Below are 27,576 nucleotides of genomic sequence, written 5' to 3'. Positions count from 1 at the left end.
TCATACGCAACATCGCAGCCTTTATACTAATCCATATTTAATTAGACTTTCCTTCGGTGCTCCCTCTCCAGTTGTTTACCCTTGCCATGTTGTTTTATGGAAGACGGAGGCAGGGAAGGGCACGCGTAGAAGATAGTGAGGTTGACATGGGATTACTATTAATAAACACGGGAGGGGAGGGAAGGTAGAGCCTAGCGAGGGCTCCAGGGACGGAGCTGCATTTCATTTCATTAGTAGCATATTGTAATTCAAATGGCGCCCATCAGCCCTGAAAGAATAACCTGCCTTGACTCGTGTGTTGTGTTGAAATTTCAATCAGTTTGTTGTTATTGTTTTAGCGGATGCATAGACCCAAATGGAGTGATGGGGTCACGTAGATCAAGCAGCTGATTAACATTCATCAGGTGCTTTTGAAGCCTTTAGTGGAAATGATGTTCAGAGAACTTTCTGCTCCGTTAAGTTCAAATAAATGTCTTCCCTGTGCTGTCATTGGAAAATGTCTCAGGATGACTGACTTTTCATCAGATCCTTTATTTGAATCGGAGGGCTGTGCTCTGCTCCGTCATGGCGCAATAGAAGCTCGCGGCTCCATTAAGCTGAATAAAATAAAAAAAGCTTTTTTTTTTTCTTCCCCATATTTTTGAAATGAACATTTCAATCAGTGTGTTGCCTTTGGGAAGGATGGCGTGTGAAGGTCAGTATATATTCCAGCAGTAATAATTAGATTCTTTATTAGTCTTAGCCTCTGAATTCAGCTCCAAAGAAGAATGGTGCAAAGGAGCAGCGTTGGCCGAGTGTTGACTTAATGTCACCCATCCATTCTGCTTTCGCTCTGGTTGGCCTTGCAGGAGCTGGAAAATGGGGGGCTCATTCATCACTCGGGTTTCTCCGGCTCTGGGCACTAACATGCATTCAGTCATAGCTGGAGTGACACACACACACACACACACACACACACACACACACACACACACACACACACACACACACACACACACACACACACACACACACACACACACACACACACACACACACACACACACACACACACACACACACACACACACACACACACACACACACACACACACACACACACACACACACACACACACACACACACACACACACACACACACACACACACACACACACACACACACACACACACACACACACACACACACACACACACACACACACACACACACACACACACACACACACAGTCTGAGTTGAACAATAGAAAGGCTGCACACACACACACACAGATGCATCTCAGTGTGAATATAACAAGAATAAGAATATAGTGTGAAGATATCTCCACCAAAATGTTACGGCACATAAACACACACACACACACACACATACTCTCTCTCATCACATACAGATACTGTCTCGTCTCTGAACCCTGAACCGCTCGTGTGGGTAAATCTAGTCGGAGCTCTGTGAAGTTTTGTCATTGATGGACTGACAGCAGCTTAGGCATCTGTATTCTGGCAGCACAATGTGACACACGTGACGTTCAGCTGAATGTTTGCGGGGCTCAGATTTTTTTCATACATTTTAAGTTGATCCTCTTATTTTTCAATGCTTAATTTCTCTTGTTTTCCGATCCAGAGAGGAATCCCCATCGGGCAGTTCTGCAAGGACTTCAATGAGAAAACCAAGGAGCTGAAGGAGGGCATCCCTCTCCCGATCAAGATCCACGTGAAGGTCCGTGAGTCTCTCTAACCCACCCCTGACCCTTCACACTCGGCACGCCTCCCGCCCACCATTGTGGTTAATTGCACTAGCTGCATAACATCACTAGAGCACTTCCATTATTCATACTCTACCACCACAGTAATCCTTCCCATTTGCATTCATTAATGAAGCAATGCCCAGAGGAACTTGGAGTCAAGAAGCATTAAGTGCATACAAGGGACGCGAATTACTCAGAAAAAGAGGTGTTATGAGCTTGTAGATTTTATTTTAATCAACCTCGTATTGTTCGACTCGTCACGCCCCCCCCCCCCCCCCCCCAAATTCTCCCACCTCTTTGTGTGTTGTTTCAAATCAGGAGCGTGCGTCCTTTCGGCTGAATACACATGTGTTGTAATGAGGTTTGCGATGGAAGGAGGGGAAGCCTAATCCTCTTTAAGGCATGAATGTACTTTGATATGCAATATGCAGCAACAGCTCTGCCATCACATGTGGGGCCTCGCTGCTGCCCGTCATCACCATCTGCTGGTGGTTTTTAATTTGTCCTGTTCACACTTTACTGTATGAGATGTTTAACGTGCACATGCAATATGTTTAAGCCTCTGAGAGGAATGTTTCTCAGATTTGAACTTTCACCTCGGGCTTGTCGGTTGCACATCCTTTGGTGCCTTTCATCTTCCTTTAAAGGAACAACTTGACATTTTGAAAAAGTCAGTTCCTTGCTGAGAGATGGGAATATTGATACCACTCTCCGGATGTCTGTGTGTTGAGCTGCTGGAGCCGGGAGGCAATTAGCTTAGCATAAAGACTTGAAACGGGGGGAAACGGCTAGCCTGGCTCGGTCCAAAGTGTTAAAAATCTGCCGACCTGCACCTCACTAGTTAAAATGATGTATCTCGTTTCTTTAAAGTCCAAACGTGTAACGGGACTAAGAGGCTACAGCCATGTTAGCGGCTCTGTGATCTGTGAAGGCTAGTTGTTTCTATCTGTTGTTGAACTAAGGTGCTATTAACCTTAAACAGATTAATTACTTTCCTTCTCTCTCGTCTCTCCGTCTTTGTGTTTTGTGTTTTATCTTCATTTTGCCCGTCAGAAGGAGCTCAGTGGAAAAAAATGTTTGTGTTTCATCTTCTAAAATGGAGGAAGAAACAGCGACTCATCGACCAACAGCTGTTCTGCTCCCTGTCGAAAGGTCACTAGTGCTGGATAACACAAGTCTGATGACAAATCACCTGCACTGTGCTATCTTCTCAGCTCAGCCTACAGTGTATTACCCCATGATTGTTTTTTTTTATTTTAGATAACAGGTGATCCAGAGTAAACTTTCCTCAGATGATTTATCGATTGTATCTGTTTGTCAGATTTCAGTACATAAAGGTCTTCCACCAGAGAATGAATCGGAATGATAAGAAAAGGGTCAGAGCTGAAGAAGCTGAGGAGATTATTTTTATTTTGGCCCAGAGGGGAGGATGGAATGGGCGAGCGAGCGAGCAGATGGCCTCTTTCAGCTCATTAGATGTTTCCATCCACCTCTTTTATGCACATTTTTACTTTGCACGAGTGGAAACGCTAAAAATTCAACATAACCTTGAAATATTGCAAAAAAGTTTCAACGCTCTGCTGAGGTGGAAAAGTTGTATAAGCAAAATGTGATAGAGTGATATGGAAACAGATTTGTTGATGACGAACATGAAGCTTGTTTCAGACTTCTAACCAAAAGCCCCCTTTAAAAAAAAAAAAACAGTAACTGTGAGAAGAGAGAACAGGAAGTGCAAACATTTACACTAATTTCTAGGTTGTAGGGCTCATTGTTGCAGCAGAAACAGATCTGATATGACCTTCCTTACATACATGAATCAAAAGAAATATATTAAAATAAGTTTTCTACATTGCTTTTCCCCATTTAAGGTTAAAATGGCGCTTGTTGCACCCTTTTATTCTGCATCGGTAGACCGAGAGGTGCCACCTACTGTTTATGTTGATGAACCGACTCCTAATAATCGCATAACGGTCGTGGATAGAAATGAGCATTCGTTTACATGTTGCTAACACTTTAACCAGATCATCTTTATATGGAGATAGTATGTGTATTGTGCTGCCTCCAAAAGGCCAAAACACTATTAATGCAGGTCAAAATTCTAGTCTCGAACATTCATAAAAAAAGACCAAATGATGAATTACTTTTTTGTTTAGCGGTGGGAACCAACATGTCTAATATTCTTTAATAATAAATACACACGTTGTTATGGTGTAATTTTTGTTTCTGTAACTTTTGCAATGAGCATGGTCGGTAATTAGGGAGCGACTCGAGGTATTAAAAAAACAGAAGCACTGCTTGAATCTTAAAAGGATGAAAGATAAAGCAGTGACTCCTGATTCTCAGGGAGTTTCCAATACTGTCGGCTGAAACCTCTGAAGAAGACCAGCGAGCTGTCGATACGTGTTCGTCTGGCTTTAATCATGAAGCCTCAAACTTTTTGCAGTTTAATGAAGCAAAGTGCTTTGAATTTTTTTGCGGGGGTTCATTCTCTCGTGAATAGTTGGTCCAAACTTTATTATATTGACATTTCAGCTTTGAATTTCAATTAGAAAATGTTTGAAGTCAGTATTAGACACACGGGGAAACGTAATGACTCATGCCTCTGCATCTACTCAGTTTTATTAATTTCAGTGATCATCAAGGGTCACAGGCTGAGAAACTGTTTCTTTGGTCCGGGCTGTAGCTAATGTTATGGACACCGAGGACACATTTACAGTTTTGTTTCTGGAAATAATGAGGTTTAATCACTTTTTTTTAAAGTTTACATCCTCCAATTACACAGAATAACACATTTTTACATTCAACTTTGGGGGTTTATTGGCATCAAACTAAAACCCAATAGATGGATCTAGTATTTCTCCACCAGAGTTGTAGTCCTGGAAGTGTGCTGTCTGTCTGTGGCTAGTAATGGCGATAAGCCTTTCCAAATCTAAAAACATTCATGAGAAATATATATAATTGTATTTGTCTCTTCTGCCGTTGGCTGCAATCCTTGAACAATGCTGTTTATTTCCAGGCAGGACTTCCTGCCTGGAAAACACAGCTGTAGCCTCAGATTCTGAGTGCGATATTATGAAGCCATCAAGTGCATGTTTAAGATGGAAAGACTTCAAAAAGAAATTCAACCAGAGTGGTGCTTTCAAACTCATCAAGCGAACAGCTGATGGCGACAGTTTTTTTATTTCAGCCCGTAAATGATGACCACCGCTGTCATGAAACTCATTGTTTCTAAGATTTTTATGAATTTTGATCGTCAATCTGCCGCCATTATCATTAACTTCAGACAGCATCTGCTTACCGAAGCAGAAGGTTTGACATGTGCAGCAACAGTAGGCTAACTAAAGAGCAGAAGTAGTGAACAGTCGAATAAATAAATGTGAAAAACATTTTTTATAGACTCATGAATCCTGGCTGTATGTTTTAGTTCTGATGCTTCTGTCTCCTCAGCCTGACCGAACGTATGACCTGAAGATCGGCCAGCCCACGGTGTCGTACTTCCTCAAGCAAGCAGCGGGCATTGCGAAAGGAGCCGGCAAGACAGGTGAGATGTGCTGCTGCACTGATGCGTCTGCTCTCACTCCAATCTTCCCCCGCTGAGTCCATCCTGTAACGGACACACGTCTCTCCCTCGGCTCGGTTTTGAGCTTTGCTGTGATTGATGTTATATTCATGACATGCAGGCAAACTGCAGCAGAGGAAGGAAGTTGCGAAAGGTGGTGTGGTAAGAAAAGAGAATTATGGATGGCCCTCTTTTATGCTCAAAGCTATGAATTGAATCTCCTGCCTCATGGAGTCCTAACACCACCTCTTCACAAGTGTCACACACACACACACACACACACACACACACACACACACACACACACACACACACCATTTTGTCCTATTTTGTACCAAACCTTTTATGTGTCTTTTTTTTATTCATGATCTGAAATCTTGTGTGTGTGTGTGTGTAGGCCATGAGACCGCGGGGATGGTGTCGGTGCGGGCGGTGTATGAGATTGCCCAGGTGAAAGCTCTGGACGAGTGCTTCAAGATGAGGAACGCCTCCCTCGAGACCGTCGTCAAAAGCATCATAGGCTCGGCGCGTTCGCTTGGCATCAAGATTGTCAACGAGTAAGTTCTGGTTCGGTGCTTCGGTGCACTTTTTAATAATTTCCCAGTGTTTTTGCCTCAATTACCATAAAGTGGACAAGTGTGCATGCAAGCAATGCCGTCAGAGGCTGGTCCTGTCCTGGACTTGTTAGTAGATCCAAGTAGATTTTTGTTATTTTGTATTAAGTTCTTGAAAAGAACAAGGACACACAGGAACATAAAGCGTCGCACATCATTTTGCAGAGTTACAAAGAAGCAGCAGACAGTGTCACGTGTAGATGCTGCTATGCCTCCTAACGGCCACTAGATGTCAGACAAGATGACAGTAAAGGACCTCAGCGGCCACAATAACATGAACACCTACAGTTCAGTGTATAGTCAAATGCATTTCAGCTAGCCCTGCAGCAAAAAGGCATTTAAATGTCCCCGTCATATTTATGTTTGTACTCCTGATTCTGCTCTGAGACCTTTTCATTTAAAACATATAAGCTGTGGATGGTGGTCAAACAGCTTTATGAAATGAACTAAACATGGAAAATGATTCAGGTGTCTTATTTGTGTTGATTTTTCACAGTTTAACTGAAGAGCATCAGTGCATGTTGCATTATATCCTGTAAATATAAAACTGTTCAGTATGTTGACTTGTTAGATACACAAACAATATACTAGCACACAGTATATCGTACTGTGTACAGTCAGTATGCAGTATGTTTTTGAGACTGAATGCTATAAGCTTCACAAAGATGGCACATCTTGCTTTTGTATCAGAATACTTTAGATGTTCCAGATGTGAACTCCCTCCACTCCTCTACCGACTTACTGTTGTCCACATGAGAGGCTTTAGATCTTAACACCCACCTCTGTTTACTTCCAGATATTAATAATTTATTACGTGCACTGTGTTAGTTCAGTATTCTCTCACAGTCGCACCCCCTCAATCTGACGCATCTATTTCTTCTTCTTCTTAATGATATTGTACATTACCCAGAATCCTTTTCTCGCCCGTACTTTAAACAACATGCCTTGAGGCTGCAGTGCTTTATGATTTATTGAAAGTACTGTCATGTGGAGAAATTGGTATCTACAATGGATTTCTCCCTGGAAAGGTGTTGAACACTGCTGCACTCTGGTGAGTCCAGAAAGAACAAAAACTAAGTTTAAAGTTAAAGTAACAGATATCTGAAGGATTTAAAGATACAAGAAGTAGAAATGTACACTGATAAATATCACCATCGCCATTTGAAATACCTTGATGTGGTGTTTTTCATCCTCAGTATTCCATTTGTATTAACTACGAAATGACTCTTAACCTTTTGACAGTAGGTTAGATCATCCTGTAGTCAGAGTTTGGGGTAACTGAATATAATTCCTCCTTCTATTTTTCTCACCATCTCTCCCTTTCTCTTCCTCCCTCCTCCTCTTCAGTCTCTCAGCTGATGATTACAAACTCTTCTTGGAGCAGAGGGAGGAGACGTTGAAAGCTGATGCAGCAGCAGCTGCAGCCGCTGCAGCGGAAGCTTCGTCGAGTAAAAAGAAATGAAGACCTGCAACATTTTTAATATGTTCCCTCCATTCCTGTTTGTATTGACTCTATATGTGAATTACAGTCACACACAAACGCTGTTAATGTTGTGTGTGTCAGTTAATAAAGTTAGTATATAGTTAGTTGCGTGAATTTTTTTCCGTGTCCTTATTCACATCTGATATTTAGATATTTCTTTACAGCTAACTGTTTGGCGTCAGTATTTTAGAATTATTTAAAATATTTAGCATCGACTATATTTTGGCAGCAAAAGCATCCACTCAAGTTTTGAAAATATTTATCACCCTGAGCGTTTCATTTCCTCTGAGCTAAGCTAATGAAACTGTAATTTCTCAGTCTTGGAAGTATTTGTATGTTTACTCTCTTTGATGTTATTATCTATTATTAACACTTCTCGAAGCGGTTTGGTTTGTCAGGCTGTGCAGATGGTTCCTTGTACACTTCACAGTCACACCTCTCTTCAATCTGTGATCTGAAGTGTTCACATGAATTATTGCAGAAATCATATGGACTTCAAGTGAGGCGATGGACCATATTGTCCGAGATCATTTTAATTAAAGTAATTATAAACATGTTATGAAACACTGAACTTTTTAATACACACATATAAAGGTTTCGGTTCCATGTAATGCATAATAATGAAACTAATGCAGATTTTTCACGATTCACCGATTTAAAAAAAAAAATGACCATTGATCAATTGTAATTATTAGTTGCAGCCCTAAATAACAACTCTGTTCATTGTCTGGAACATCAGACTATTTTATGCGTTTTCCTGCATCTGTTTGAAAGGGCGTAGGTTTGCATATGGTCCATAGGGACTAGTCACGACCAAAGTTTGGGAAAGACACACTTTGTCCCCACCAATATTTTGTTAATTTTAATTGCCTGTTAGAAAAAATAATTTCGCACAATATATTTGCAAACTCATTCGTATTATTATTATTAGTGCTGCGCATTAATTAATTAACGCCGACAATTATTTTATAGCGCGTTTTCTTTTATTTTGAAAGTCCGTTGCTCACTGGCAGCGGTGGAGGAATGGAGACTACTGGACATCGCTGCGGTAAAGTCAGCAGACACTCAGATCTCCGTGGTCAACTCGGCAGACATTTACATGTTAGTGCACCTATATGCTGAAATTCACGGTAAACTCATTCAAACGGCACAGATCGGGAGCGAGCGAAGGATTTTGAAAGTTAGCGGAAAGATAAACGTGAGACAACATCCGGTTTCTTCAGACGAACATCCGGTTTTCAGAATAAGATGCCAACAAAGTATGAATTATATTAACATTAAGTATAAAACTTGCTATCTGCATCTCGTGAGTTAAAGAGAAAATACACCTAAATTATGTGTAAAGTGTCTTTATTCTTTGATCACTGGTTAACCATCATCACCTCGGAGTTACAGCATTATATTGATGAACAATAGAGATGCATTCACATGCTCTGACTGTCATGAAAACAGAAGACAGACATTTTTGCTGAAACATTTTATTCCTGTTGCACAGCAGTGGAACGTTTCACATACAGTCAGCACATTGAGTTCAATGTAATTAATCGCGATTAAAAATTGTAATCGTTGCCCAGCACTACTAATAATTGCATAGGAGGAAAACACTTTATTTATAGCCTATTAAGTGCTGCAGAATAGATTGAGAAAAGTTTTTAATATATATTTTGGATTTAGAATATACTGTTACTGTATATTGGCATTTTAGCAGAACGTTTTTTATTCATTTATTTAATTATTTATCATTATTTATTGAAGTTCAGCTGAAACTGGGAATCTTCCAGTATGAAAGTCTGGGGCGACTGTGCCTCAGAAGGTAGACGATGTCATCTATTAATCGTTTCCCAGCTCCTCTTGAAGTGCCCTCTTGAAGTGCCCTCGGGAACACTCAAGCTTTGGTCTCGGCCATAGGTGTCTAAAGTTTCAGGATAAAAGCAAAAATGTCCATATTTGTATTGCTGCTGTTCCTCCACAGCTCTGTAAGGAAACACTGTCCGAGGAAATACAAAGAGGGAATGGGTGTCTTTAAGGCCACTGTGAACAGGAAGATCAATTTCACCAATCAATCATAGTGAACATGTGAGTAGTGTTTGAAATCAGACTTTTATATTCTAATGATCGTAATCATATCACCCAGCCCTACATGGACTCTACCTTTATGTTAGCTTTAAAGAGTCATTTATTACACCTGTAATATTACATGGTCCAGGGAGCGTGAAGTATGACACTGACCATTCCCCTGCCCTTTTCATGACCCCTTCCTAACGTGGCCTCTTACACGTCACATGCTACACTGCTCTCTGGTGCAATACCTGTCTTTGCCAGAAGATAGCGTCAGTCAGCTGAGCAGCTCTTCCTCCACTGCTCATCTTCACTCCATCATAGACACTGCAGCAGAAGATGGAACAAAATGTTCGCTTGCAGAAGACCAGTATAATGTTTAGAGCTTTGCCTCCGTGCGTGTTATGAATTCTATATTATGTAATGAGTTACAGGTGATGAAATATGGCAAAAAAAAGATGCATGAAGTGCATCTTTTATCTATCATTATGTACAGGAAATGGGTTATCCATGTATTTTTATTATATTCACTTCCCCATCCTATGGCGACAGCATCGGTTGGTCCCTCATCCCTCTTTACTGTACCTCTAATTTTAGCCGCCTCTTGCTCCTTCTTTGTCTCCCCTCTCTCTCCAGCCCTCCCCTCCCTGATCCTTCTGAATGGAGGCTGAGAATAGATGGGAGGCTGTTTCAGTCAGAGCTCTTGAACAGGAATGCCTATATATGGAGTCTTACACCACACTGAGCGCTGATAGAGTCGCAGGTACATCGAGTGAATGTGGGCTACTGTGATTTGTAAAGAGGGCTGACGGCGGAGGGGGTCATATGCCTACTATTATGTGTGTGTGTGCGCATCATCATAAGTGGGAGGCCCACTGTGTGTGCCTTTTGCGCACGCAAAAACCTCGATGCCAAGAGTGTGCGTCAGTCTGAGTCAGATAGTGTCTCATTCTGTCTCGTCATGTGTGTGCGTCAGTGCTGTTGCTGAGCGAAACACGCTCCAGGGGAAGAAATGGAGGAGAGTGTATGGGAGGGAGGAAAAGAGGCAGGGATGGTGGGATGATGATGATGATGATGATGAGGCTGACGGAGGAGCAAGGGGGCTTGACTATGACGACACAAATGCATCAGCCGCATTAAGTGCACTTTTATTATAAATGCATTTGTATGACAATCAAATACACTTATAAGCAACACAATAGAACACTGATCCACAATGTCCATTCTGTAGTAAGTAAGATGTTTAGAATATATTCAATCTTATGCAATAAAAATCTCTTTCTTATATATACAGACCAATAACTGTTTCATACAAATGTACAAATGTGTACAACCTTTCTGAAAAGATCATATGCCTATATCCACAGACATAATGCATATGCAATAACATTGTTTTCAAATATCACACATACAATATAGTAATTTTACACATGTATATTAACTTAGCCTTTAATAGCTAGAACGTAGGAATCAATCCTTTACTTGACCGTAGACAACTCTACGTGAGCATGTCGACACCATGGGAATAGTACCATTCTCAACCCGTGTCGCTTGGTAACTGAATAGAAATAGCACCCCATCCCTATTTTCATTTTTTAAAACAAAACTTTTGTATTCTAACCCCTCTCAAAAAAGAAGAATCGCTCATTCACATAGTCAATTGTGCCTCGCTACACCGCACTCCAGTGGAGCAACGATGTAAATGTCCATGTTGAATGGACGTGATAAAGAGTTCAGAGTTCAGCAGGTCAGGGCCGTTTCAGGCACACAGGAGCCGCTATAAGCTGCCAGCATTGCAAATATTGATGCTGCAACAATATCCAGCCGTCTGCCCTCGGGCCAGCAGGGACCTGAAGAGCCCACATTCAGAGTCTAATGTACAGTACAGCGTAGCAGTGGATTTGTGGCATGATCAGAGCTTCCAGACTTTCAGACAATTTCTTGTTTGGTGTTGCATCTCGTAAAGCGATGGACGCCTTCAACATCCTCGAGTTCTTCACATGCCAGGATCTCTTCACATGTTTTCCTTTTTGTTTGCACATCACATTGATACACAAAAGTTTAGATGGAGAGATAAATATGAAATGTTAAAGGTTTGAAGCCGCAAACTCAAAGCTCAAAGTGTCTGGATTAAAGTTGATTACTATTTATGAGTTCTGATGTTGCCTCTTAGGCTGTGAGGAAGAGCGCTATCAAATCAGAGCTGTATTGGCTCTGAAGATCGGATAGAGGAGTTCTTAGCAAGAAGGTATTTTAATGTACCGATAGTGGTCATTTCTAAGGATGTAAACAATTTGTAAACATTTGACTTCCAACACATTTGAGGTTTGGGTTTGCGTTGCTGCATGTCAGGCAAAAGTGCTATAATTCATCTCTCTATTGAAATAGCAAGAAATGTTCTTTTTTTTTTTTTTGTTCACAACAGATTTTTCACTACGAGTGAATACAAATGCGCATCTGGAAGTTAAACAGCGCTTACAAGTTCAGAGAAGTTTCTCTGTTTGATCATATCTGAAGCTCGTGTTATAGAGAAGCTGAGAAGACACCACATGGACTCAAAACCAAGTCAGTTATGAGTCCATGTGCTTGAATCATCATGTAAATGGTGCACCAGTTTTGTAGTAGTATACAGATTAATGACTGAACAAAAATATAAAGCCAATCTTTGTTCTCAGGAGACATGTAGGAGTTAAAGTCCTTAAGTTGTATATACATTATGTATATTTATACACTTAATAATTTTTTACTTTTCAGTAAAAGGGGCTCCACAAAATATGACAATATGCCATACTTAATGAAGTAAGTCACAGACTTATTTTAGAACGGAGGAACACTTCCACTCCCATCTGAAAGACAAAAAAAGGGAAAGAGGCCGTTAGTGGTGTATTTTCAGAAACAGGTTTTTGTCTCATTTATCAAGACTAAGATGGAAAAAAAAGAGACGGAGGCAGATTCTTACCTTTGTGGAAGCACTGTGATGATGGATGACATTGGAGTTGATACAACTCAGGTTGTTGCCCTAAGCCAGGGGCGATCGAGGCACCTGCCCCAAACATGGGTTCCAGGACAGCCAGCTCCTCCAGGAGGGACTGATTGCAAGATACAGCAGGCGTGGGCGAGACGATGGGCGTGGAGGTGGCGGGGCTGGGGGAGGCAGTGAGGATGAGGGGAGGGGAAGCTGGAATGGAGGAGCAAGAGGACACAGGAGATGACACCACCTCGATCTCCATTGCTTCCTCCGCTAGCCCCTCCCCTTCCGCCATTGCCCCAGCCTCAGCAGCCGCAGTCGCCCCGCACCCAGCCATGGAGTTACATTGCGCCGATTGGACGCTACAGAAGTGGCCCACTCCCTCAAACTGGGAGGGTTGGCGCCAGCACACTGGGGTTTGAGGAGAGATTGGGCTGGAGGGATTGGGCATAGGGGAGGTGGAAGGGGAGGGGGAGGGGGGGGAGAGACAGGGGGACTGAGGAGGAAGGAAGTTGTCTTGGAGGAGGTTTTCTAGGATGCTCTCTTCAAACAGAGAGTCATCGTCATCGAGGAACATTGGAATGTCCAGACCTCTCCATGCTTTAATGGGATAAAACTCCCTAAGCATGTGGACTGAACCAAGATCAGCAGTTTCTATGACGGAAGACAGGAAGGGGGAGGAAGGGGAGGATGAGGGTGACATAGAGGGAGGAGAGAGTTTGGACAAGAGTGGATCCATGTAGAATCCCTCTGCAAGTGAGCTGATGTGCTGAGCTAAGAGGGAGATTTCCGCTCTTTCCTTCTCCCTCTCTCTTTCCAGGGAGAAGAAGGAGAGGCAGGGCTGTTTACCGGGTGACGCCTCAGGGGTGAGGAGGCCCTCAGGGGGACAATGGAGGGGTACATCCACATACAGCGGACCCCGAACCTCGGGCAGGGTCATCACTGTGCAGTCGCCGTCTCCGGGGCTGTCAGGTGTGGGGGGCAGTTTCTCATAAAGGGCACCACTGCCGTGCTCGCCAGAGAAGAGGAAGTCAGTGGATGGAGTAGTTAGCTTGAGGGCGAGCTTGGTGGACAGGGTGTTGGGGGGAGAGGGGCTGGAGGTGGTAGTTGGTGGGGCTGAGGAGGAAGCTGCAGGGGCCATTGAGGTGGCGGAGGTGGCTGTTGTAGCAGCGGGGGGTGGGGTGGTAGTGCCAGAGGGGTCAAAGCTGAAGAGGGGTTCACCGAATGGGAAGCTAGTCCCGGCAACATGGGGAGTGTAGGGTGGCGTGCACACAAACTCTTTGGTCTGCTGAGCTTGCGAGGTGGGGATAGGGGGGAGAGGCAGAGGGAGAGATGGCAGTGCAGGGTTGAGCTGGAAGGACGGCGGCAGGAGAATGTTCTGGGTTAAAAAGTCTAAGTCTGCTACTGTTTCAACAGTGACTGGAGTGGGGGAGGAGGCAGCTGAGGGACTTTCAGCAGGATGCTGCTGGAAGAAGCTTTCTTCCTCCAGAGAGGAGATACTGGAACGAGGGTCACCCTCCTGCTGCATGGCCTCAGCAGCAGAACTCCCAGGTTCATCAGAGGAGCCCACGCTGCAGCCAGCAGTGCTGAAGTCAAAGGACTGGGCTGACAGGCCGCTGCTGCCTGGGGTGAAGACCTGGTCTGGACTGGACAGGGTGTCTGGAGACTGGAGGCTCAGACCCTCCTGCTGAGAGGTACCACCGCTCAGAACCAGGGTCAGCTGGGTCTGCTCGGAGCTGAGCTGCTGACGCACTGACCAGGCCTCAGACTCACTGAGAGAGAAGAAGAAGAAACAGAGGAGAAACGGTGAGTGAGGATTTGTGTTTTTGTCTGTTTTCATCAATGTTTTGTCTCCTAATTGGTGAGTGGTGTGTTGTTTAAGAAAAGGCGGTAAATACCTGATGATGTAGTTGTTGCTGCTGATGGGGATTTCTCCAGGTTGCAGCTGAAGCACCATGTAGAGCCAAACCCACGACTGGTCCTGAGTTTGCACACGCACCACCATTTCAGCTCTGCCCTCTCCTCCTTCTCTCACTGTTGAACAACAGTCACAGCACAAGTTGGCATTGGTTTTTAATCCTATTAATCATCATAGTGTTGTTCCACTGTGTGGATGTGCCAGTGGGCACGATGTGTGTGTAATTGTGTGGGCAGGGATGGTTGTAACTGGTAGGTATGTGTGAAGAGTACACTTACATAGGCTGCGGTGCTGAGCGGAGGCATGTGACAGATCCTGTGGGTGGAGGAGGCTGTACCAGGAGCAAGAGCGTAAAGCTGTCACATCAAAGCCGAGATAGGCGCTCACACTGTAGGAGAGAGTGGGTGGCGATGTGTTAGGAGGACTTTTTTTTTTTTTACCCATATAGTTATCTTATAAACAGATTAATACGCCTGTAAATATTAAAGTAACAGGTGGAGGTGAGGATCTGTTTGAGCTCACCTGTCCTGGGCGGTCTGCAGCCTCATGTCCCGGGCATGCTGGGAGTGGAAGCAGGCCAGGAACAAGTTGGTCTCAGCTAGAGGAGGGGTGGAGGTTGACTCCCCCTCTGCCCCGGGGTTGGAGCGGGATGGGTGGGGCTCCAGAGGGGAGCAGAAACACACCCAGACGGGGTTAGATGTCCAGTAGGACCCGGTGGCAGAGACGGGAGAGATGCTGCGAGCTCGGATCAGAACCAGCTTGTTCCCAGCACTCTGCCTCCGCACGGACTTGGAGGTGTTGAAACGACAGCGGAAGAGACGGTCTATGGAGGAAGAGATGAGAGGAGGTTTATTAATACAAATCATTTTCGGCAATCAGTCCGCATTAGATGTAGAGAATAAATAAATAAAACTTTAATGTTTGTCTTACCCATCTCAGGTGACGTGGAGGTTGACAGGTTGCTCCTCATGATGAAGTGGTCTGAGGCGTCGATGATATCATACACGCTGTCCCCCTGTGCCACAAGATCCACCTGGAGAAAAACATACAAACAGAAACGTTATTTATGAAGCCCGAGGTAGCGCTTGAATATTCATACCAAACTATACGAATGAATCGGTTCCGTGTAGACTCACCATGGAGTGTCCGAGGTGCTCGGAGACGCTGTCTGACAGGTACAGCAGCTTCCCTTCCCCAGTGAGCAGCATCAGAAACCCCGGCATCGCCTGCATCAACTCCGACAGTTCTTGGTAAGACAGAACGCTCGCGCTCTCATCAAGACTTCCCGCTTCTAGAGAGGGGGGGGGGAAAATGTGTGACAGATCAGATATTTGTTAATAAACCTGAGGATGTTAAGAATGAACACAGCATGTCTGATCCCCGCAATAAGAAAACAGTGTCCGCAGTGTGTTTCAGCACCATGGACAGCGGCGCGGCTCTATTTATGGCGCTAAATCATTTCAGCACCACGGACAGCGACAAACTGTTATTAAAACACCTGCATGAGCTTCTACATCAATTATTTGCGATTAATTAATGACCCACGTACCGAGGGTTTATCTGAAAATTAGGCTTATATCAAGTCAATTGCCTGCAGTGCCACTAAAACACTTGTTGATTCCGCCACTGTGAGCGATTGCAGGCTTTCTATGCAGCACGATCATCAACAGGTCGTTTTATTGAGAGTAAATTCATTCTTACCTTGAGTGAAGAAGACGGATTTCCTGGTGTACATGCAGGCAAGTGACATGATGTGCAGGTATGAGAGCCGCGCTTTATCTGCATCGGATATGGGCAACAAGTCCTTCAGGTTCCGGATCTCGACGTTGATCTGGTCCCGTCGAGCCTTGGATGCTCCTTTGGTTGAGCGGTACATTGTGGCTGGTTGTTGCGGTGAATATCGAAATTCCTCCAGATGTGAGTTGGAGAGTTGAGAGCGGAGTGTTGTTCAACGCGGTGCCTCGGCTGGAGTCGGGGTGTCCTGTCTCCGAGATGATTTCAGAGACGGGTTGTAACAGTGGAAAAAGCTCTGAGGCGTGTTATTGGACTTTCATCTCAGCTTGTTTTCCAGAGAAAGGTATCAAAACCTTCTCCTGACCCGTCTCAGTCTGCTTTAGCTCCGCCACAGCGTCCAGCTTGGATGCTGGATGTCTGTCCCCCCTCTCGGAGTGCAGGTGAATCGGCGGCTGTGGTAGCCCTCTCTCGCACTGAAGTCCGGAACCCGTAAATCTGGTTGAGGGACTCTGCTCGCCGGTTACTTATATAGCTTGGGACTCCACCGGAGTAGGGGGGCTCCCAACGCACTGACACCGACGTAAAACGGAGGGAGGGGGGTGGAGAAGAAGGGGGGGCCGAGGGGGATAGATATGTCTCATATCAGTGTAAGCAATGGTGGAACTCTCCCCCTCCCTCTCCCGTGCCCTCTCCTCTCGGTGACTCTGCCTCGACGTCAGCGCTTCCCTCTACTCGGTGATGACGTCGGGCTGAAATCGGGAGCTCCGGCGACGCAAAAAGCCCGATTTGGACAAAACCGAGTAAGGGGCGGAGCAAGTGTAAAACGTAAGCGGAGTCACCGGACTCCGGTGTATTGGGGGAGGAGAGGGGGGTGCAAGGGAAAGAAGGAAGGAAGGAGGGGGGGGTGGGGGGTGGAAAGACTGTGTTGCATACGAACGAGGTCTCTGTGTTTATGTGTCTGGCACTTGAGGTAGGCTACTCGTCACCGCCTGTTTGCCCGAGACCATGTCGGTAAACACGGCAGGTGCTTGTCAGGTATCAATCATTTCACTTCGACCACATTTACTGTTAACATTTCAAACATGGTAGATTGATGATGATGCAGAGCTGGAGACAATATCTTCAGTCACCGAGCTGCTGTTCCAGGAGGCGGACATGGATGCTGAGGCTGTTTTCACCTCGCTCCGTTTCTCCGTCGCCTTTTATGAATGGAGATCATTCCTGAGCAGCTGAAAACAGCGATAAACACACACAGAATTTGCCTCCATTTTCTCGACTGTTAGACATGGATGCTGCGGATTTCCAGAATGTAGCCTACTGCATTGTCATATTTTCATTTCTGTCAAGAGGCAATCTTTGGCATTTAGTGAACATTTTTTCTCAATATACACTGAAACGCTATATGTTTTTATTTGATGTGCACTGTGTGATACACGTCAGAGATAAATCTCCATTGAGATGGACTAGAGTTATTCAGATTCAGAAATTATACCAACAATAATTCGCTCTCGATTTTGTTCTTTTGATATCAAACAGAAAAAACATGGACTGTAGGAAACAATCAGAGCATGACCAGCCACACATACTGCAGAAACAGCACAGACCACACACACTAGCTATATGGCGCTCTAAGATCAGCTTCGACATCAGCAACAATTTTATTATAGTTCTCCCTTTTACCGCTTAACACATGACGTTAATGCGTGAGTCTGCCCTAGTTGTGTCCCTGTTTAATAAAACTTCCAAGGACGATCTTCAAAAAGCTCAATGAAAAGTCATTTTGATGAATGAAATTCATGAATAATTTGAGGCGCGCGCAAATAGCAGCCGGTATTTCGCAACCTGCAAACCAGTCGCTAGTCTCACGTGAGGTTAGCCGTGCTGTTTCTAAAAATAGGTCTCACCGGTGACCGACACAAGGGCTGAGAGGCGCGCCCCCGCATCCCGCTCCGATCGTCCTATTTATAGATGAGGAGATTTCACTTTTAGCCCCCCAAAATAGATCTGAGTATGTGCTTCACACAGCCGAGCACACACACACACACACACACACACACACACACCATTTCTTGAATTATTTTGTGTGAAGAGATGAGAGGCATGGTGGCAAATATGTTCCATTGAAAACTAAGTGGAGAGCATGTTCTGGCTTTTTCCACTCACAAGGTGATCTACAATCTATTTGTGTTTGTGTGTGTGTGAGAGAGAGAGAGAGAATGGGTATTACTCATGTTGTAGGGATATTAATCTGTTGAAACTCCTTCCCCTTTTTGGGGACACAATTCATGTCCCCACATCGTAATCATTACATTTTAGAGGTTAAGAGGTTTATGGTTGAGTTAAGGACTCTTGTTGGGGTCAGACATGTCCTGGTGGTTGAGATTTGGGTAAGTCTTCAGGGAAATAATAAGTCAATGCAATGTATGATGATAACATGTGTCTCTGTGTTTATTCTCCATAGGCAATTTATTTCTAAAGGAATACAAAACCCGATCTATTATCTACTTAGATGAATAATGATGAATCTAGAGTCAACAAGACGAGCATTACTTTGTCCCAGTGTTCTTCTTTGGAAGTTTTTAATATGCAGAATATAGCTCTTTGATGAATCATCCAGCTTCTTGTTTCAGCTTTGTTTCAGTCCCTGTGTGTGTTTCTTCTCCTTTGAGGTTTGTTTTTGTCTCATATTTATATTGGATGACTCAGCCGACTCTGCTTCCTCTTATACTTATTGATTGACTATATTTCCACTAACAATGACCCTTAGACCTGACCACAGTGTAAATAAGCTTCACTCCAGCTCTTGAAGCCGTAGAAATGAGAGATGGGAGTTTGTCATCTCTGCTGCACATCACATGGGCGAGCTGCGCCTCCAGAGCAGATAGAAATACATCACACACCAGTCTGTTGCTAGAGTGGGGACCATAGTCATGACAATGACATCAGTTTTCCTTTTGGCTATTCTGGATGCAGTGTCACACTCATTCATTAGGGCAGTTCACCCACAGAAGACATAATTGGACAGAGGTTGTGCACATCTTTTCCTTTTTTTAATCCAACCCTGAAAGGACTAAAGTTGAGTCATGCTCTTTGTTTCAGGTGCATCTTTGTTGTTGCATGAGTTTGGTGTCAAAGATCATCCAGATGTTATTCCTCCTTCTGGACGTGATGACTACAACAGTGTTCAGGTGCCAAAGGTGAGTGAGTGTCCTTAATGCCAAACTGGAAAAACAAGAGTCAAAGTTTGAGACATCATGAATTTAGATGTTGTACAATTTTCAGAACCATTTTTTTAAATGAATAAAACCACAAAAACGCAGATGGAGTAGGGGTGTAGCTATATGCCGGTATTGGCAATAACTGTTATATTAAAAAATGGAATATTGACATTATGCTAATAATACACATATGATAATCACTCTCTTTCTTAAATCACTCTTTTGTATAGTTATGGTTACAGACTCTCTCTCCTCCCTACACTACTTTGCGCTGACATTTTACACTATTTTCTTGAAGAAGCAATCAACTAATCAAGAAAATAGTTTGATTAATTAACAAGGAAAAGAGTTTTGACCCTCATCTCACATACACTCCAACTTCAACAGCCTAGTTTAAGTGAACGCTTCCTGTGACGAACCTGCAGCGTTTTGTAACTTGTCATTGGTAATATGTTCTCGTTGTTGATGAATATATATGATGTGTTCGGTTTGGTCTGATAGAAAAGTCTTTTGTGTGGCACATTCATCATAACTGTATATTATTGGTTTTTAGTTGCCTCTGTGTTCTACCTGTGAACCTCCAACAGGTGAACAAGCTAGAACAGATTTAACTGGTCGTTATTGAGGAGGTTGTCTTATTGTCCTGATTAGGAAAGTGGTTAAACATTGATATTACAGTATATCCTTCAAGCAATGATGTATCAATAACACTCCCTGACCAAGTACTTTTCATAGATAGTTCAATAGACATTTAAACTTGTTTCCTTTCATGTGACAGTCTGTTTCTCTCATTGCCTTGCGGTCATTTTCTTAGGTCCATTTTATTTTCAATTGATTTTCTTCATTCAGAGTTTTTTTTTCTTGCAAGTTCAAGTCCACATATGTTTAAGTCGTGACAGTTTCGTCTTATTTATACGGCCTGATTCCACGTTTTATTGGTTGGATTAAATTGGATACTTGTGAAAGTCGTTGTTTATTATATCGACCCACACCTTTTCCCGTTCAGTAAAGCAGTGAGCACTTTAAGGATGTTGACATTTTCCTCAGGAGCTACCTCAGACTGCATTACAGCATTTCCATCCCCCTGAGTTCTTTCCTCTCAAGATCCTTCACCAAACCTTCAAGTTTCTTTTTCTTCAGCTGCCACAAGGAAACAAATTGTTCTCCACGAGCTGCACGAAATATGGTCCTGTGCTTCTTGGTGCCATTAGCAACATAACTATTCCAGTGCTCTTCTTAATGTAGAAAAAAAAAACATTAAATTGAGCAAATAACACATTTAAGTCTGCTGCATCATTAACTAGTCAATAAGCAAGTCTGTGGTCTTGTCTCATATTGGCCATCATTAGAGTAATTAATGACAGAAAACAATCTTCAAGCACAAAAACAATAGTTATTTTTTAAAGGACTGGCCTCTAAAATACTTTCATCTCGTGTTTGACCTTGTAGTCTTTCACCATCGACCACAAATTAATTTGACAGTTAATTATTTAGATTGTATCTCTCTTCATACTTAAAGGACCGCGTCATTGTTTGTACATGATTTGTTTAATTTATTAAACCACGTTTATTATCACTGACCATTTATTAAAGCTAGACTCTCAATCACATGTGCTGAGTGATGCTGTCCCACTGTGTTGCTCTCAAATTAGTTCTCTGCTCTTAAATTATCATTTTGGAAAAGACATATTTTCTTAACGAGCATTAAAGCTGCCAAAAATGGTTCACTTAATGTAGGAAATCTCCACACTTGATTAACCAAAGCCCGACTGCTCAACACTTACCTTGATATTATTCATTTGGATCTTGGACACAAGGATGCACAGTGCAGAGGAAACAAACCCAGTTTCTCATTGTATGTGTCACAGTCATCACCTTTATCTCTACGTTCTTTCTTGCTTTGTTGTTGGTTCATTTTGTCCTACAGATTTTAACATGAGTTCAAAAAAGTATGGTATGCTGATTAACCTGAGAGGCCCAATTTCTGTAGTGCCTTAAACGTAATTACTATTATTTTATATTCAATCCTGAATTTGACAGGAACCAGCTCACCGGCGTGATATCCGAACACTGTGGAGTCTCTGTTTGTAATTGTGCTGCTAATTTAGACTAATATGTGCTGCAGCTTCTTGGCTTAAACAACAATTAGGTGCATTACAATTCTCAAGAGGAGATAAAACACAACAGATATGTACTTTACATAACACGGAATGAAAATTCTTTGATTGATGCAATTTGCTGGTTTGTTTTGTCTTCTCTTTAATGTCAATTTTCTTTTAACCCTTTCTATAGAGTTTTTATAATGTTTTTTTAACATCTTGCTGTTTTGTTTTTTTGTCTGTTTTTATGCGGTGAAACATTTACGCTGCCATCTTTTACCCTGTGAAATAGATTCAAAATCTCAATGGGATTATCCTGAATAAATAACGGTTAAATAAAATAAAAGAATGACGTTTTCATCTAGAAGCCAGGGAAACTAAAGTGCGGTTGTAAAATATAGGTGGTCCGTGTTTTTTATTTTGCTGTGATTTAACTGCGGGCACTAATCTCCTAACCACAATTCTGTAAAATAGACAAATTTAAAAGTTCCACAAATACATAAAACAATAATTTATTCATTTATTAAATGAATACCTTATGAAACCCAGTGTATCTATATAACAAGCTGCCGAATGTCCCGACAGTTGAATAACATTCAGTAATGTTCTCAAGCAGGTGAATGGTTTTCAGTGTTAAGTGTACTGGTTCCCTGTTTGTCTGCTTCTGCATGTGAATCTCATTTGCGCTGGATTTGTGACTAAGCATACATCACTTTCTTCGAGCTGTTGTGTTTTCTGAGATTGCCATAAAAAAAAAAACAGCGCTGGCAGACTTTCTCTGGGCAAAAATAGCACAAATCTTTATGCAGGAGCTCCCAGAACAAAAACACTCAAAGTTGTTTTGTTTTTTTTCCACCCAGCAGTCTCGTAGGTACTTAAGCTGTCCCGGTGTCCCACACACTCTCTTGTCTCAAGCGCTGCCATTGTTGCGGTTGTCATGATAATCCCTGCCATTATGAGACAGGGTTGTGTTGGTATCGGAGGTGGGTGGCAGAGATGAACATGACTGTTGAGAGGCGGATGGGCGAAGAGCGAGGGGTCGGAGGGATGAGTACCTCGTCTCCGTGACAGCAAATGGACTCAAATGAATCCAATTAGTGGGCCGTCTTTGTGCAAGAAACTCCTGTTTGCCTCAATATTCATATGGAGGCTCATTTAGTCTCATAACCCTGTTAAGCACAATCACTCATCCAGGCACATTAAGCCAAGCACTCACTCATTCACTCACTGAGACATCCATTGTCTCACTCACTTACTCACTAACTCTCTCAGACACAGAATTATGTGCTCACTCACTCACTCATATCTTCACCCATTCACTTAGCTTTGTCAGTTATTCACTTGCCACATTTCTCACAAAATGTTCAGTCAGTCACGTTACCTTGATCAACCTCGAGATCGATCTCTCACTGGCCTTCTCTCTCACTCGTATACTTAGATTTTCACACGATTACACACTCATTCACCAACACTTACTCTTTGTCCCTATGCTACACACACACACACACACACACACGCACACACATTCACTGAGCAGATGTACAATGCGCAGGAGTGTTCTTGCTCTTTCTGCACACACGAACAGTCGCCAACAGGTGTGACTTTCACAGCTTCGGCCGTTGGCATAGACTGAAGCTGCGGATGAGGGACGAGCAGCATGTTCCTCCACCACCTTAGTCATCGCATCACAGGGAACAGAGAGGATGGATCATCAGTCTCTGCAGCAGCTCCATCATACTAAAATGTCAACACTTTTGCCGACGATGAGGGACAGTTTGTGTTTATCTGAAATGTAAATGGCGATACATATCAGTGAATTATTTCTGGACCACTTTAGGGTGAAGAGTGCAGCAGAAGGGGGGATGGGGGGGGGGGGGATCTCATGTGGATGTCATGCCACAGGTGAAAGATACTTGTCCTTTTTTCCCTCTAAGACTGTCTTTTCTTTTTTTTTCTGTTTATTTTTACACCCAGAGTCGAGGTCTGCGCTCTGCTTCTTGAAAGGAAGGAGCTAATCTGTCGCCTAGCAACACCTCCCACTCCTGCATCAGAGAGAGAGAGAGAGAGAGAGAGAGAGAGAGAGAGAAACATTTAGGGACAGAGAGGTAGAGGGGAGCTGACTCTGAACTTAGACAGATGGACATTAATGTGTTTCATCTGAATATTAGTGCTGGGCGAACATCTAATGCCTCGTTATTGATATTGTAAACATATTGTAGGGTTTCAGGAAAAGACAACATTTTTACAATATCCACAATCTAAGAAGATATCTAGTCTCATATAACGATAGCGATATAATATCGATATATCGCGCAGCCCTAATCTAAATCATCACATACTAAACGAGCTAGAGCAAGGAGATTGATTATCGTGGATAGTACATGCATACTTGCATATACACACTTGCATGTAAATGTAAATGCATACACAGTCATGTTACAATACATGCACACATAAAGACTGTTCAGTTGTTTTCATACTGAAATTAAAAGGCTAAGCACGGTGAGGGGGCTGTAAATTAGTTTCAGCTTGACATATACATTACATCTGCCTATGTGACAGTGTTTATCTGGATTGCTCCTGTTACATAAATTAACAAATAAATCAGTTTTAAAAAGGAGACGAATCAATAATCCACATTATCAAAATTAGGATTTGTTTTTGTAGAAGCTAAACCTCGACACGGATGAATTCATGTCATCACACAGTCTGCTTTGTTGACAATAAAGGGAAAATAAACTCTCTATAAATACAGTTATTATTATTATGCCCCAACATTTCTCTTTTTCCAGACGTTCAGACTATGACAGGACCTGTTTGGGACTGAGAAATCAAACATTAAAAAAACGTATGTCTTAACAGCAGGTGGTCCTGTGGGTGCTCCTCACACACTCTGGAGACGTTAGAGTCAAATTAATTTGTAACTCTGGTTTAGTGCATCCCAACCTTCTTGACTTGTGACCCCTTAAAACAAAGAAATATTAACTTAAAACTGTATTAGAGCCCAGAAGAAGTAAAACTTCTTTGTTTTCCCTTTTCTTTTATCGTCCTGCAACCCTTTAAATGTGTCTTGTGACCCAGGAACAGGATATGTGTTGTAGAAAATATAAGATTCATTAGTTCGTACCTCAAATTGCGTCTCCACATAGAGTCAGAAAACAACATTTGAATAGCAGCAGCTGTGAGATAAAGCTGTGGATGTAGAATAAATTAGCACAATTAAGTCAATTCCACATATGTGTTATCATGGCGCCAACAATATGTTTGTGGTGGTAGAACATGCATGTTATCCGCTGCTCAGCTCACACTCCAGCTCCTTCTGACTACATGCGACTCTGATTCAAAGCCTGACAGATCCGTCGACAGACGCAATCTGTGAATATGAACCTTACAAACACCCACACACACAGCTCCACCCACTCTCCTGCTCCTCACCTCCCGCCTTTATCCATCACTCCCTGCCTCCTTCTATCGGTGTGGCTTTGTGAGCCAGTAGCCTTGTGCCTTTTCTCTTCGCTTTTCAATATCCCGTTTATTTTTAGCCGCCAGGGCACAGAACAGGGGGCAGAAGTTTTCACTAGAGCTTTTTAGTCTTTAGTGTTCAGAGTTCTCTGTCTCCCCAAGGTCCCTCAGATTATACTTAGACTCACAGGAGAACATGGCGACAATAACTCGGTAAATAGCCAAGATATTTCTATTGAGGACGGAGTTCGCATGAGAGGCTTTATTATACTGCATGAGATTGAATGTGTGTCCGTGCTCAAGGTTAAGATGAAGTTCTTAAGGTAAAACATGCATCACTCTTAAATTTGAGTACAAGAAAATCTCTTTTTGTATTTAACAAGTATATATTCAACATTTAATATTCAGAATCACACATTCTTATATACGATTTGTGTTTCTTTTATCTCGTCATTTGTACCCATGTGTCTTTCTTGTTGTTGTGGACACATGCAGAGACTTTACTGTAACATACCAGCACAGACTCCGACTCTTTCTCCCCACAGTGAGTTGGTGCTGATGCGGGGTTGCCATGGCGACGTGATGTAGATGCGTTACATCATGAGAGACCTCCTAGCAGCAGATCTTTCATTGAGACTCCCTCTCTACCTTTTCTCTCCCCATTCTTCTCCGTGTGCATCTCGCTCCCCTCGATTAACTCTCAGCCTCCATTTCAGATAAAAGGTCAAGCACAGATCAGAGACAAAAGACCGCAGACCTGATATCTGGATACATTTTTACATTTGGCGTCAGCTTAATCCCAACGTATACCATCAAGGCATATGTTCAAGTCGGGCAGATAGAGCGAGGTGTTGCATAACAAAAGCAGAGAGTGGGTTGATGAGAGCGAGGGAGGAACAGATGTGCTGAATGGGCTTCACATCAGCCAATAAACCATATTTGTACCTTGTTCTCTTCTTGGACTCTGTCCATTTGTCCTCTTTTCTCTCGCTGTCCTCGCTCAACATTCATCTCCATTGACCCGGCGTTTTGATACCGATCACCTGACTCCCCTATTATACCATGACAGTTTACTTTCCCCGTCTATGTGGCCCACTCTCCCTAGTAATTTACTGGTTCATTCATTCATTCTGAGCTGATTCTTCAATGGATGAGGTCAATTACTTGTCAGCTGGTGGCTTGTTCATTTATTCCCTTTGAAGCCTGTTTTCCATCTAGTGCTCGAAAAATTCATTAAAGTGCAAACAAGACCTGTATACGTGTCAACAAGCTGGAAACCATGAACACGTTATAGACAAGTCTTTTCTTCCAGGAAAGTAACCTTTTATTGGATATTGTTATCATATTGGTTTGTTAATAATAATACTAAATTATAAATGCCTGTAAAAAGCAGGTTCGGTAATATTGTGGTCTTTTATTTGCCTGTTGAGAAGCCTGGTTGTTGTGGGTATTAGAACATTGTTGTTGTTAGAATACATGTATTATCTTAGGTAAGAGTAGTTGTGAATAGATGTGAGGGCTCCAACTAAGTCAATATACTTCTACTTGTGTACTCTATTTCAGAGGGAAATATCTTGTACTGTTTACTCCACTACACTACATCAAACAACTAGTTACTTTGCAGAGTAAGAGTTTACAGACAAACAATGTCATCAGGTTATAAGATATGTAATATAATGTTACAGATTAAACTGCCTAACAGTGTTAAAAGGTGTTCAAATGAGCTCAACCCTGTATAACATATGAGAATATAACTCTCACAGAGAGGTTTCAGCTACAGAACAAATCTTTTTTACACATTGATACACTATGCTGATAATACTTATTTACTTTTACTTGTGTAAATCTTGCTGTATGTAAGATATCAATAATAATTACAAATATATGTAAAGTATTGAAGTGGTAGCCTTTCCCTAACTGAGCTAGGACATTTGATAAAGGTTACAAAATATAGAAATTACCATAAAGTATTGCTCTTACATGAAATAGGGAATTATTTCATGTTCTATTTGTTATATTGGCTATCCCGAAACAAACAAAAGTCATTCGTACTTAAGTTATGTTTGGGGTCAACACAACTCCCCTCTTAATACGTAAACTTTTATGTTCTGACACTCCAGTAAAATATTCCTAATATTTGAGAATTGGGACAGAAAGTATGATAGAAAATGTTCTGTTGACAACAACGCAGATGTAAAGCATAAATATCCATTTCATTTAATCATATTTTACAGCCGGGGTAAAGGATAGTCTTGATAGGACTATCCTAACCATCATGCATCAGTATGAACTCTCACTTTGACAATTTAACCAAGTCTAAAGCTGGCAGGAACCCCAAAACCTACGATAGAAATGTTCAAATCTTTAGTGATGATCACTCAAAAATATCTTTCAATTAAAAACGTAACAATACAAAATAATTGTTACTCATGTGTACTTTTACGTAAAGTACCTGAATACCTGTTCCACCACTGCCTTCTTCTCTTCAGCATGAATAGCTTTTTCACAATCAGTTTGTGTTTTTGTGATTCACAAAATTCCTCTCCGGCTTCTGCTGCTTTCTGTTCCCATACCTTTCAGTTTCAGTTCAGGCTATTTAAACTATTTTTCTCAGGGCTGAATGTCTTTTCAGCATAGGTCCCTTTTGCCGCTATACACCCACACACCCATAGCAACACATTGTCGTTTCTTGGTAACCACATTTACGCAACGAGTA

At 42.5% G+C, this 27,576-nt stretch overlaps 2 protein-coding genes across 2 annotated transcripts in view; one reads left to right on the top strand and one right to left on the bottom strand.

The window, feature by feature from the left end:
• Positions 1-7,511, top strand: part of mrpl11 (mitochondrial ribosomal protein L11) — a 35,655-nt gene extending 28,144 nt beyond the window's left edge. Inside the window, exons 3-6 of the mRNA XM_079168089.1 lie at positions 1,624-1,719; positions 5,195-5,288; positions 5,704-5,863; positions 7,268-7,511. Coding sequence (XP_079024215.1) covers positions 1,624-1,719; positions 5,195-5,288; positions 5,704-5,863; positions 7,268-7,382 — 465 coding nt within the window. The 3' untranslated portion in view covers positions 7,383-7,511. The remainder of the gene's footprint in view (positions 1-1,623; positions 1,720-5,194; positions 5,289-5,703; positions 5,864-7,267) is intronic.
• Positions 7,512-12,278: 4,767 nt separating this feature from the next.
• npas4a (neuronal PAS domain protein 4a) lies at positions 12,279-16,223 on the bottom strand (the record flags this gene model as incomplete). Its single annotated transcript, XM_079167117.1, has 8 exons — positions 12,279-12,307; positions 12,421-14,201; positions 14,328-14,463; positions 14,626-14,735; positions 14,870-15,170; positions 15,278-15,380; positions 15,484-15,638; positions 16,049-16,223. 8 exons carry the CDS (start codon positions 16,221-16,223, stop codon positions 12,279-12,281), a joined length of 2,790 nt encoding a protein of 929 aa, XP_079023243.1.
• Between the last annotated feature and the right edge of the window lie 11,353 nt (positions 16,224-27,576).

This window comes from Pholis gunnellus (genome assembly GCF_910591455.1).
Source record: "Pholis gunnellus genome assembly, chromosome: 10".
In the NCBI taxonomy this organism is placed as follows: Eukaryota; Metazoa; Chordata; class Actinopteri; order Perciformes; family Pholidae; genus Pholis; species Pholis gunnellus.
This window is presented reverse-complemented; position numbering and strand designations above follow the sequence as displayed.